The sequence below is a fragment of the Salvelinus fontinalis genome, chromosome 21, assembly GCF_029448725.1.
Source record: "Salvelinus fontinalis isolate EN_2023a chromosome 21, ASM2944872v1, whole genome shotgun sequence".
Classification (NCBI taxonomy): domain Eukaryota; kingdom Metazoa; phylum Chordata; class Actinopteri; order Salmoniformes; family Salmonidae; genus Salvelinus; species Salvelinus fontinalis.
The window spans coordinates 43,910,198-43,922,983 of record NC_074685.1 but is presented as its reverse complement, the minus strand read 5'-3'; the positions used below and the strand labels follow the sequence as shown (position 1 = coordinate 43,922,983).

Below are 12,786 nucleotides of genomic sequence, written 5' to 3'. Positions count from 1 at the left end.
GTTAGCTACCTGCAGATTCATGCAGGGTAGTAACATCATGAGTTGGAATTATGGTTCATTGTTTACCTAGCTAGCTAGCTACATATCTAAACAAAAAACTCCACTATGCAAGTAACCATTTCAATAGAATGTTCATGATGTCAGCCACACCAATGATAGACGTAGCTGGTAAAATAACTGACGAATTTACGAACCCTCAACACGCATTGTATATGGCCGGTGTCAGTAAACGTTGGCAAAAAAAAGCGTAATTCAATTGTTGCCAGCAACACAGTTGCAGTCACCAACACTCTGGATAACATAAAAACAGCCTAACCAGCTCTGCTAGGGCGAGTAAATGGTCAGAGTGAGCTGTTCTCTCATTTGTGTCTTTAAGTAGCTAGCAAGCTAGTCAACCATAGCCAGTTAGCTTGGATGCTTGACTGCTGTTTTTGGGGTCAAAACACCCGGATCAACCCTACTCCTCGGCCACAGCGTCCAGTGTGCACTCTGAACACTCAGAGAGAAAAACGCTCTGAATTTATGAACGGACAATCTGACAACGCTCTGAGTTTACGAACGCCCAGAGCACACTCTGGCCCTCCAGATAAAAATTTCTAACACACCCGTAGTTTAACTTCTTTGGGCTGCAAGCCCTAAGTCGGGCTCAATATGACAACAGCCCGTCCAAGTGCAGGGCGCGAAATTCAAAAGATATTTTTTAGAAATATTTAACTTTCACACATTTAACAAGTCCAATACAGCAAATGAAAGATAAACATCTTGTGAATCCAGCCAACATGTCCGATTTTTTAAATGTTTTACAGCGAAAACACCATGCATATTTATGTTAGCTCACCACCAAATAGAAAAAAGCACAGACATTTTTCACAGCACAGGTAGCTTGCACAAAACCAACCAAACTAACCAAGAACCAACCATACTAACCAAGAAACAACTTCATCAGATGACAGTCTTATAACATGTTATACAATAAATCTATGTTTTGTGCATATTTCAGGTATAAATCATAGTTTTACATTGCAGCTGCAATCACAAATAGCACCGAAGCAGCTAGAACAATTACAGAGACCAAATTGAAATACCTAAATACTCATCATAAAACATTTATGAAAAATACATGGTGTACAGCAAATGAAAGACAAACATCTTGTGAATCCAGCCAATATTTCCGATTCTTTAAGTGTTTTACAGCAAAAACACAATATAGCATTATATTAACTTACCACAATAGCCAAAAACACAACCCATTTATCAGCAGCAAAAGTTAGCGATCGCAAAAAAACAGCAAAAGATATATAATTTTTCACTAACCTGGACAAACTTCATCAGATGACAGTCCTATAACATCCGGTTATACAATACACTTATGTTTTGTTCGAAAATGTGCATATTTAGAGCTGAAATCCGTGGTTATACAATGTGAAAACATAGCAAATATTTTCCAGAATCTCCGGATATATTTCTGACACTCACCTATTCTGACCAAATAACTAATCATAAACGTTACTAAAAAATACTTGTTGTACAGCAAATGATAGATACACTAGTTCTTAATGCAATCGCTGTGTTAGAATTCTAAAAATAACTTTAGTACGACATGCAGCTTACGTTATAGCGAGAGAGCGCCCAAAATCTGGGCGGAAACTAATAGTAAACATTTTCGACAGAAATATGAAATAACATCATAAATGGGTCCTACTTTTGTTGAGCTTCCATCAGAATCTTGCACAAGGGGTTCTTTGTCCAGAACAATCGTTGTTTGGTTTTAGAATGTCCTTTTTCCCTCTCGAATTAGCAAGCAAAACTAGCCAAGTGGCGCTAAGCTGTCCATCGTCACCAAACGCAGAGAACGGAACACGCCAAAACTCCCGAAAAAAATTCAATAATCTGATTAAACTATATTGAAAAAACATACTTTATGATGATATTGTCACATTTATCAAATAAAATCAAAGCCGGAGATAGTAGCCGTCTATAACGAAAGCTTTCAGAAGCCATTGCTGATGTACTTCCTGCGCCTTCCTGAACAGAGGAAATTGGGGTCATGTCATTCCATGACCTCTCTTTTGACCATAGAAACAGCTATAAACTCCATTTCTTCTCTCACTGCCTATTGACATCTAGTGGAAGGCGTATGAAGTGCATGTATACTAATAGATTTCAAGCAGATTAATAGGGAGGCCCTGGAACAGAGCCTCGATTTCAGATTTTTCACTTTCTGACAGGAAGTTTGCTGCAAAATGAGTTCTGTTTTACTCACAGATATAATTCAAACGGTTTTAGAAACTTGAGAGTGTTTTCTATCCAATAGTAATAATATGCATATTGTACGAGCAAGAATTGAGTACGAGGCCGTTTGAAATGGGCACCTTTCATCCAAGCTACTCAATACTGCCCCTGCAGCCATAAGAAGATAAACCAGCCTTTAGTCTTGAAATGTTTTGGTTGTTTAGTACATAGCCTCACATGTGAATCCTTAAAGAGATGGGTGGGGCTAAAGCTTAAGAGGTTGTGAACGATGCTGAATGGGTGTAGACAAAGAAGAGCTCTCCAGTAGGTGTACCAGAACATTCACGGATATTTTTCTCAAAAGTGAGGTTAGAAGTTTATCAACTTTCAGAGTGATTCTTTGATCCACCTCTACGCAGACGACACCATTCTGTATACGTACATCTGGCCCGTCTTTGGACACTGTGTTAACAAACCTCCAAACAAGCTTCAATGCCATACAACACTGCTTCCGTGGCCGCCAACTGCTCTTAAACACGAGTAAAACTAAATGCATGCTCTTTAACCGATCGCTGCCCGCACCCGCCTGCCTAGCATCACTACTCTGGATGGTTCTGACTTAGAATATGTGGACAGCTACAAATACCTAGGTGTCTGGCTAGACTGTAAACTCTCCTTCCAGACTCATATTAAACATCTCCAATCCAAATTTAAATCTTGAATCGACTTCCTATTTCGCAACAAAGCCCCCTTCACTCATGCTGCCTAACATACCCTCGTAAAACTGACTCTCATGCCAATCCTTGACCCCGGCGATGTGATTTACAAAATAGCCTCCAACCCTCTACTCAGCAAATTGGATGCAGTCTATCACAGTGCCATCCGTTTTGTCACCAAAGCCCCATATACTACCCACCATTGCGACCTGTATGCTCTCGTTGGCTGGTCCTCACTACATATTCGTCTCCAAACCCACTGGCTCCAGGTCATCTATAAGTCTTTGCTAGGTAAAGCTCCACCTTATCTCAGCTCACTGGTCACCATAGCAACACCCACCTCTAGCACACGCTCCAGCAGGTATATTTCACTGGTCATCCCCAAAGCCAACACCTCCTTTGGCCGCCTTTCCTTCCAGTTCTCTGCTGCCAATGACTGGAACGAATTGCAAAAATCACAGAGGTTGGAGACTTATATCTCCCTCACTAACTTCAAGCACTGGCTGTCAGAGCAGCTTACCGATCGCTGAAGCTGTACACAGCCCGCCTGTAAATAGCCCATCCAACCAACTACCTACCTCATCCCCATATTTATTTATTTTTTTCTTCACTTTTGCACACCAATATTTCTACTTGCACATCCTCATCTGCACATGTATCACTCCAGTGTTTAATTGCTAAATTGTAATTACTTGCCTTATTGCCTTACCTCCTTACTTCATTTGCACACACTGTATACAGATGTTTCTATTGTGTTATTGACTGTGTTTGTTTATCCCATGTGTAACTCTGTGTTGTTTTTGTCACACTGCTTTGCTTTATCTTGGCCAGGTCGCAGTTGTAAATGAGAACTTGTTCTCAACTGTCCTACCTGGTTAAATAAAGGTGAAATACATTTTTTTTAAGCAGAATTGCTTTACCATTGTTCCTTAACTGTAGTGTATGATATGCCATTTTCTAGCTCTGAGTCTCTACTTTTATCCAATGTAAAAAACACAATTTCAAATTTTGTTACATAGGACCGAATCGAGCCGATCGGTCACAAATACACAATGAGTCACGATAACTTGACTATACACAGGGTACCAATCCTGAGTCAATGTGCAGGTAGATATGAAATAAAATACAATTTTATTGGTCACATACACATGGTTAGCAGATGTTAATACGAGTGTAGCGAAATGCTTGTACTTCTAGTTCCGACCGTGCAGTAATATCTAACAAGTAATCTAACCTAACAATTTCACAACAACTACCTTATACACACAAGTGTAAATGAATGAATAAGAATTTGTACATGTAAATATATGGATGAGCGATGGCCGAACGGCATAGGCAAGATGCAGTAGATGGTATAGAGTACAGTATATACATATGAGATGAGTAATGTAGGGTATGTAAACATTATATAAAGTGGCATTGTTTAAAGTGACTTGTGAAACATTTATTATATCCAATTTTGATTTATTAAAGTGGCTAGAGATTTGAGTCAGTATGTTGGCAGCAGCCACTCAATGTTATTAATGGCTGTTTAACAGTCTGATGGCCTTGAGATAGAAGCTGTTTTTCAGTCTCTCGGTCCCAGCTTTGATGCACCTGTACTGACCTCGCCTTCTGGATGATAGCGGGGTGAACAGGCAGTGGCTCGGGTGGTTGTTGTCCTTGATGATCTTTTTGGCCTTCCTGTGACATCGGGTGGTGTAGGTGTCCTGGAGGGCAGGCAGTGTGCCCCTGGTGATGCGTTGTGCAGACCTCACTATCCTCTGGAGAGCCTTACGGTTGTGGGCGGAGCAGTTGCCGTACCAGGCGTATATGTTCATATACTGTAGGTAGGGATAAAGTGACTAGGCAACAGGATAGATAATAAGCAGTAGCAACAGCTTATGTGATGAATCAAAAGAGTTAGTGCAAAATGGATAGCTATTTGGTTAACTATTTAGCAGTCTTATAATTTGGGAGTAGAAGCTGTTCAGGGTCCTGTTGGTTCCAGACTTGGTGCATCTCTATCGCTTGCTGTGTGGTAGCAGAGAGAACAGTCTATGACTTTGGTGGCTGGAGTCTTTGACAGTTTTTAGGGCCTTCCTCTGACACCATCCGGAACAGCTGGTACTCTCATGCATGGTTCAATGTTTCTTGCCTCAAAGCGAGGCAAGTCATTTAGCTTGTCTAGTAGGCTGGTGTCACTGGGCAGATCGCGGCTGGCTTTCCCTTTGTAGTACGTGATACTTTGCAAGCCCTGCCGCATCCGACGAGAGTCAGAGAAGACGTAGTAGGATTCGATCTTAGTCCTGTATTGATGCTTTGCCAGTTTGATGGCTCGTCAGAGGTCGTAGAGGGATTACTGTCCCACTTCTTGAAAACGGCAGGTCTATCCTTTAGCTCAGTGTGGATGTTGACTGTTATCCATGGCTTCTGGTTGGGATATGTAAATATGGTCACTGTGGGGACGATGCAGTCGATGCACTTATTAATGAAGCCGGTAATTGATGTGGTAAACTCCTTAGTGTTATCGGATGAATCCTGGAACATTATTCCAATCTATGCTAGCAAAACAGTCCTGTAGCTTAGCATCCGCTTCATCGGACCACTTCCGTATTGAGCGCATTAACGGTACTTCCTGTCTGTTTTTGCTTGTAAGTAGGCATCAGGACGATAGAGTTCTGGTTATATTTGTGAAAAGGAGGGTGAGGGAGGGCCTTGTATGTGTTTCTGTGTGTAGTAAAGGTGATCTAGAGTTGTGTTGCCTTTAGTTGCACAGGTGACATGCTGGTAAAACAGATTTCAATTTCCCTGCATTAAAATCACCGGCCTGACACTGCATCGCAGTGCTAGCTGCGCCACCAGAGTCTCTGGGTTCGCGCCCAGGCTCTGTCGCAGCCGGCCGCGACCGGGAGGTCCGTGGGGCGATGCACAATTGGCCTAGCGTCGTCCGGGTTAGGGAGGGTTTGGCCGGTAGGGATATCCTTGTCTCATCGCGCTCCAGCGACTCCTGTGGCGGGCCGGGCGCAGTGCGCGCTAACCAAGGGGGCCAGGTGCACGGTGTTTCCTCTGACACATTGGTGCGGCTGGCTTCCGGGTTGGAGGCGCGCTGTGTTAAGAAGCAGTGCGGCTTGGTTGGGTTGTGTTTCGGCGGACGCATGGCTTTCGACCTTCGTCTCTCCCGAGCCCGTACGGGAGTTGTAGCGATGAGACAAGATAGTAATTACTAGCGATTGGATACCACGAAAATTGGGGCGAAAAGGGGGTAAAAAATTTAACAAAAATACAAATACAAAAATACAAAAAAATCACCGGCCTGAGAAGTGCCGCCTCTAGATGTGCATTTTCTTGTTTTCTTATGGCCCTATACAGCTTGTTGAGTGCAGTCTTGGTGCCAGCATTAGTTTGTGGGGGTAAATAGACAGCTGTGAAAAATATGAATGAAATCTCTCTTAGTAAATACTATGGTCTGCAGATTATCATGAGGTATTCTAACTCAGGCGAGTAAAAACTTGAGACTTCCTTAACATTAAAGATTGCGCACCAGCTGTTGTTAACAAAGTGACACACACCTCATTTTACCCGAAACTGCCATCCGGTCTAGACGATGTATGGAAAAACCAGTGAGATGTATATTATCTATGTCCTTGTTCAGAGAAACATAGAATATTACAGTTCTTCAGGTCCGTTGATAGGATAGTCTCGAGAGGAGCTCGTCCAGTTTGTTCTCTAGTGATTGATTGTACGTTCGCCAATAGAACGGAGGGTAGAGGTGGTTTATTTGCTCACCAACGTAGTCTCGTCAGGATGCCGGCTTGTTTGCCTCTCTTGCGCCGTCGTTTCCTCTTTCAGTTCCCAGAGATTAGGGTCTGTTCCAGAGAAAGCAGAACGTCCAGAGATTAGGGTCTGTTCCAGAGAAAGCAGAACGTCCAGAGATTAGGGCCTGTTCCAGAGAAAGCAGAACGTCCAGAGATTAGGGCCTGTTCCAGAGAAAGCAGAACGTCCAGAGATTAGGGCCTGTTCCAGAGAAAGCAGAACGTCCAGAGATTAGAGCCTGTTCCAGAGAAAGCTGAACGTCCAGAGATTAGGGCCTGTTCCAGAGAAAGATGAAGGTCCAGAGATTAGGGCCTGTTCCAGAGAAAGCAGAACGTCCAGAGATTAGGGCCTGTTCCAGAGAAAGCAGAACGTCCAGAGATTAGGGCCTGTTCCAGAGAAAGCAGAACGTCCAGAGATTAGGGTCTGTTCCAGAGAAAGCAGAACGTCCAGAGATTAGGGCCTGTTCCAGAGAAAGCAGAACGTCCAGAGATTAGGGCCTGTTCCAGAGAAAGCAGAACGTCCAGAGATTAGGGTCTGTTCCAGAGAAAGCAGAACGTCCAGAGATTAGGGCCTGTTCCAGAGAAAGCAGAACGTCCAGAGATTAGGGCCTGTTCCAGAGAAAGCAGAACGTCCAGAGATTAGGGTCTGTTCCAGAGAAAGCAGAACGTCCAGAGATTAGGGTCTGTTCTAGATGAAGCAGAATGTGCAGAGATTAGGGTCTGTTCCAGAGAAAGCAGAACGTCCAGAGATTAGGGCCTGTTCCAGAGAAAGCAGAACGTCCAGAGATTAGGGCCTGTTCCAGAGAAAGCAGAACGTTCAGAGAGGCCAACTCGTTGAAGTTGAAATTGTCATCCAAATCAAGGTTAGTGATAGTGGTTCCGGAAGCTGTTTTCGGTTATAGGAAATGATGTCCAGAAGCAGTTTTCGGTTATAGGAAATGATGACAGAGACATTATGTACAAAAACAATTAACATCAGCGGAAAAAAACACAAAATGGCAGAATTGGTTTGATTTGATTTTATATCATATTAATTTTGCAATTCGTGTGAAATGCTACGAATTCAATTTGTGCAATATGTTACGAATTTGTTGTGCTTAAGATCCCGGAGTCCATCTTTGAGGGAAATCCATTAAAACAGATTGAAAAGAACAAAGGTGGAGGCAGCTTTCCCAGCTAGATTCACTTTCACTGGCTAATCTGGAGCAACAGCTGCAGCCTTTCAGGAGCTGAGGGGGAGAGGAGAGAGAGAGGTTGCAGAACAGCTCCCACAGACTGCTGGGGCAAGTGTGTGTGTGTGTGTGTGTGTGTGTGTGTGTGTGTGTGTGTGTGTGTGTGTGTGTGTGTGTGTGTGTGTGTGTGCGTGTGCGTGTGCGTGTGCGTGTGTGTGTGTCCCTGCGTGTTTTAGAGCTGGGACGATAAACCAAAAATTATCGACACAGATCACTTATCGCAGGCACTTTGCTGATATCGTTCATTATGATAAGTAGCCTATAGTAGAGAAATGTAAAGTTTTAAATGAAATAGCTTTGCTATAATGGGTGATTGTTAATGGGACAATCGATGGCTCCAACCATCAAACTAGTAGTAGTAGTTAAAATAATAATAAATACAAAAACTGTGCTGTACATTAATGTTATAAAGCTATTGTTCTATTTATCGTTATTGCATCAATTCAACTGTTGTCTTAGGTCTCTCTTTATGAAGTGTTGTGTTGTCTCTCTTGTTGTGATGTGTGTTTTGTCCTATATTTATATATTTTTTTAATCCCAGCGCCGGAGGAGCAGGAGGCCTTTTGGTAGGCCGTCATTGTAAATAAGAATTTGTTCTTTGACTTGCCTTTTTCTGAAGTGTATGTATGTGTCTCTGTGTGTATGTATGTGTCTCTGTAGTGTGTGTGTGTGTGTGTGTGTGTGTGTGTGTGTGTGTGTGTGTGTGTGTGTGTGTGTGTGTGTGTGTGTGTGTGTGTGTGTGTGTGTGTGTGTGTGTGTGTGTGTGTGTGTGTGTGTGTGTGTGTGTGTGTGTGTGTGTGTGACCATGCAATTCACCGGTCTCCTCACATCCATTTCCTGTCTGATTCATATTGAATCAAAAGGCCTCTCATGTTTGCACTTTATTTCGATCAATTGCACGTTTTATTGAATGTTATTGATGTTCTGATTTTGGGTAACATCTTTTTATTTCCTCTGAGAAGTAAGTAACCCAACCGTTCCTTAAAACCAACACGTGGCTGGGAATCTTTTCGCCTTGCATGTGTCATTTTTGTGCTGTCTTATGGACTTTAAACCCTTAAATTAAAGACCTGACCGCTTTATTTTGTAAGGCCTCCTATCAGGGTAACTGTAAGTGGCTAACTTATGCAATTACTGGGCACTAGGAATGTATGTTCAGACAGTTACATAGTATAGTAATTACCAGTTTTCCAAGAAATAAAGAAAAAGTGAACGCTAAATTGTTAAGTACTCTCTAACTCAGGGGTGGGCAATTCCAGTCCTCGGGGCCTGATTGGAGTCAAAGTTTTGCCCCAGCCCCAGCTAACACACCTGACTCCAATAATCACCTAATCATGATCTTCAGTTTAGAATACAATTTAATTAATCAGCTGTGTTTACTAGGGATGGAGAAAAAGTGTGACACTAATCAAGCCCCCGAGGACTGGAGTTGCCCACCCCTGCGTAACTGCATGTGGGAGTTATTTTTCTACATTAAAAAACGCTTTACTCTGGTTAAAGGCAAACACTTTACTCTGGTTAAAGGCCTATCTGAAAAGAGGTGTGGCTTTGTCAAGTTGCACTTTCTTGAAACAGTGCACTTGAAGTTGATGTTTCTCAAATTTGTGAACTTTAACGATGGAACAGAACTAAACAATTTCACGTTCTTAACAGGCACTAGAAGGAAACATCCTTAAGGTTTCGGGCAGCCAACTCTCAATTCATACGACTCTTCTATTCCTACATTGCGTGTCTTCCAAAAAGGCCTGCGGTCAAAATTGCTCACATGCATGTCATAAGGGAGCCATTGTCACAGCCAACAGTTTTCTTCTATGCGAAACATTCTATAATCCTATTTGTAAAACCCTGTTATAAATCCGTACACTTAGAAGTGACAAAATACGAGGCCACACACAGCACAAGGGCTGTTTCGCTAATTTCACCCACTATACCCACCGCTGAGTCGGTGAAAGATGTTTGATACTTAATCCCGGTCAGATACACACAAGCAGCCTAATGGTGCCCTTATTAAACCACTTAGTGCTTAGTCTAGTGGTAGCGGGACCATAAGTTATGGGACCACACGCAAGACATGTTGGCTAAATAGGGTCCGTGGTGAGCGCTCGTGTGTGTTTGTAACTCCCCCCCCCTACTCTCTTCCTTTCTAACGGACCCCCCCTCCCTCTTTTCTCTTGCTCTTCCTCTCTTTTAGCTACTCGGTCACCGTCCAGGAGTCGTACGCCCACCCCTTTGATCAGATTTATTACACCAGCTGCTCCGACATCCTCAACTGGTTCAAGTGCACGCGGCACAGGTGAGGACGGAGCGGTCGATGGAGGGAAGGAGAGTGTGTGCGTGCATGCATGCGTGTGTGTGTGTGTGTGTGTGTGTGTGTGTGTGTGTGTGTGTGTGTGTGTGTGTGTGTGTGTGTGTGTCGGGGTGATGGATGTATGTGTCACTGAGAATGATATTAGGTCAAACCAAGTCAACAACGATGATTTCCATAACAATGTATTTGGTTTATAAGTACTGTAAGCTCCATAAAGAAATAGTATGTTTGTAATTAGCCAACTTGTGCACCATTAGTAGATGTCTGTTCACATTTCTACCTTAGTTCATTGTCTCCACTATGTTTCCTATGTTCCCCATACTGACCATTAAGTGTCTGTGTGTCTTAAGGGTGAGCTATCGGACGGCCTACCGCAGAGGAGAGAAAACTATGTACCGCCGCAAGTCTCAGTGTTGCCCCGGCTTCTACGAGAGCAGGGAGATGTGTGTCCGTACGTATCCCTCCTCCCTATCTGCTACCATTGAACGTATCCCTCCTCCCTATCTGCTGCCATTGAACGTATCCCTCCTCCCTATCTGCTGCCATTGAACGTATCCCTCCACCCTATCTGCTGCCATTGAACGTATCACTCTCCACCCTATCTGCTACCATTGAACGTATCACTCCTCTCTATCTGCTACCATTGAACGTATCCCTCCTCCCTATCTGCTACCATTGAACATATCCCTCCTCCCTATCTGCTGCCATTGAACATATCCCTCCTCCCTATCTGCTGCCATTGAACATATCCCTCCTCCCTATCTGCTGCCATTGAACATATCCCTCCTCCCTATCTGCTGCCATTGAACATATCCCTCCTCCCTATCTGCTGCCATTGAACATATCCCTCCTCCCTATCTGCTGCCATTGAACATATCCCTCCTCCCTATCTGCTACCATTGAACATATCTCTCCTCCCTATCTGCTACCGTTGAACATAACCATCCTCCCTATCTGCTGCCATTGAACATATCTCTCCTCCCTATCTGCTGCCATTGAACATATCCCTCCTCCCTATCTGCTGCCATTGAACATAACCATCCTCCCTATCTGCTGCCATTGAACGTATCACTCTCCTCCCTATCTGCTACCATTGAACATAACCATCCTCCCTATCTGCTGCCATTGAACGTATCACTCTCCTCCCTATCTGCTAGCATTGAACATATCCCTCCTCCCTATCTGCTACCATTGAACATATCCCTCCTCCCTATCTGCTACCATTGAACATATCCCTCCTCCCTATCTGCTACCATTGAACATATCCCTCCTCCCTATCTGCTACCATTGAACATATCCCTCCTCCCTATCTGCTACCATTGAACATATCCCTCCTCCCTATCTGCTACCATTGAACATATCCCTCCTCCCTATCTGCTACCGTTGAACATATCCCTCCTCCCTATCTGCTACCATTGAACGTATCCCTCCTCCCTATCTGCTACCGTTGAACATATCCCTCCTCCCTATCTGCTACCGTTGAACATATCCCTCCTCCCTATCTGCTACCATTGAACATATCCCTCCTCCCTATCTGCTACCGTTGAACATATCCCTCCTCCCTATCTGCTACCATTGAACGTATCCCTCCTCCCTATCTGCTACCGTTGAACATATCCCTCCTCCCTATCTGCTACCATTGAACGTATCCCTCCTCCCTATCTGCTGCCATTGAACGTATCCCTCCACCCTATCTGCTGCCATTGAACGTATCACTCTCCACCCTATCTGCTACCATTGAACGTATCACTCCTCTCTATCTGCTACCATTGAACGTATCCCTCCTCCCTATCTGCTGCCATTGAACGTATCCCTCCTCCCTATCTGCTGCCATTGAACGTATCCCTCCACCCTATCTGCTGCCATTGAACGTATCACTCTCCACCCTATCTGCTACCATTGAACGTATCACTCCTCTCTATCTGCTACCATTGAACGTATCCCTCCTCCCTATCTGCTACCATTGAACATAACCATCCTCCCTATCTGCTGCCATTGAACATATCCCCCCTCCCTATATGCTGCCATTGAACATATCCCTCCTCCCTATCTGCTGCCATTGAACATATCCCTCCTCCCTATCTGCTGCCATTGAACATATCCCTCCTCCCTATCTGCTGCCATTGAACATATCCCTCCTCCCTATCTGCTGCCATTGAACATATCCCTCCTCCCTATCTGCTCAATGTTCAATGGTAGCAGATAGGGAGGAGGGATATGTTCAATGGTAGCAGATAGGGAGGAGGGATATGTTCAATGGTAGCAGATAGGGATTGAACATATCTCTCCTCCCTATCTGCTGCCATTGAACGTATCACTCTCCTCCCTATCTGCTAGCATTGAACATAACCATCCTCCCTATCTGCTGCCATTGAACGTATCACTCTCCTCCCTATCTGCTACCATTGAACATAACCATCCTCCCTATCTGCTGCCATTGAACGTATCACTCTCCTCCCTATCTGCTAGCATTGAACATATCCCTCCTCCCTATCTGCTACTGT

The 12,786-nt window shown here is 44.0% G+C and overlaps 1 protein-coding gene across 1 annotated transcript in view; it reads left to right on the top strand.

Moving 5' to 3' along the window:
- megf10 (multiple EGF-like-domains 10) overlaps nucleotides 1-12,786 on the top strand; it is a 124,697-nt gene that overhangs the window by 30,151 nt on the left and 81,760 nt on the right. Inside the window, exons 3-4 of the mRNA XM_055875387.1 lie at nucleotides 10,166-10,267; nucleotides 10,633-10,733. Coding sequence (XP_055731362.1) covers nucleotides 10,166-10,267; nucleotides 10,633-10,733 — 203 coding nt within the window. The remainder of the gene's footprint in view (nucleotides 1-10,165; nucleotides 10,268-10,632; nucleotides 10,734-12,786) is intronic.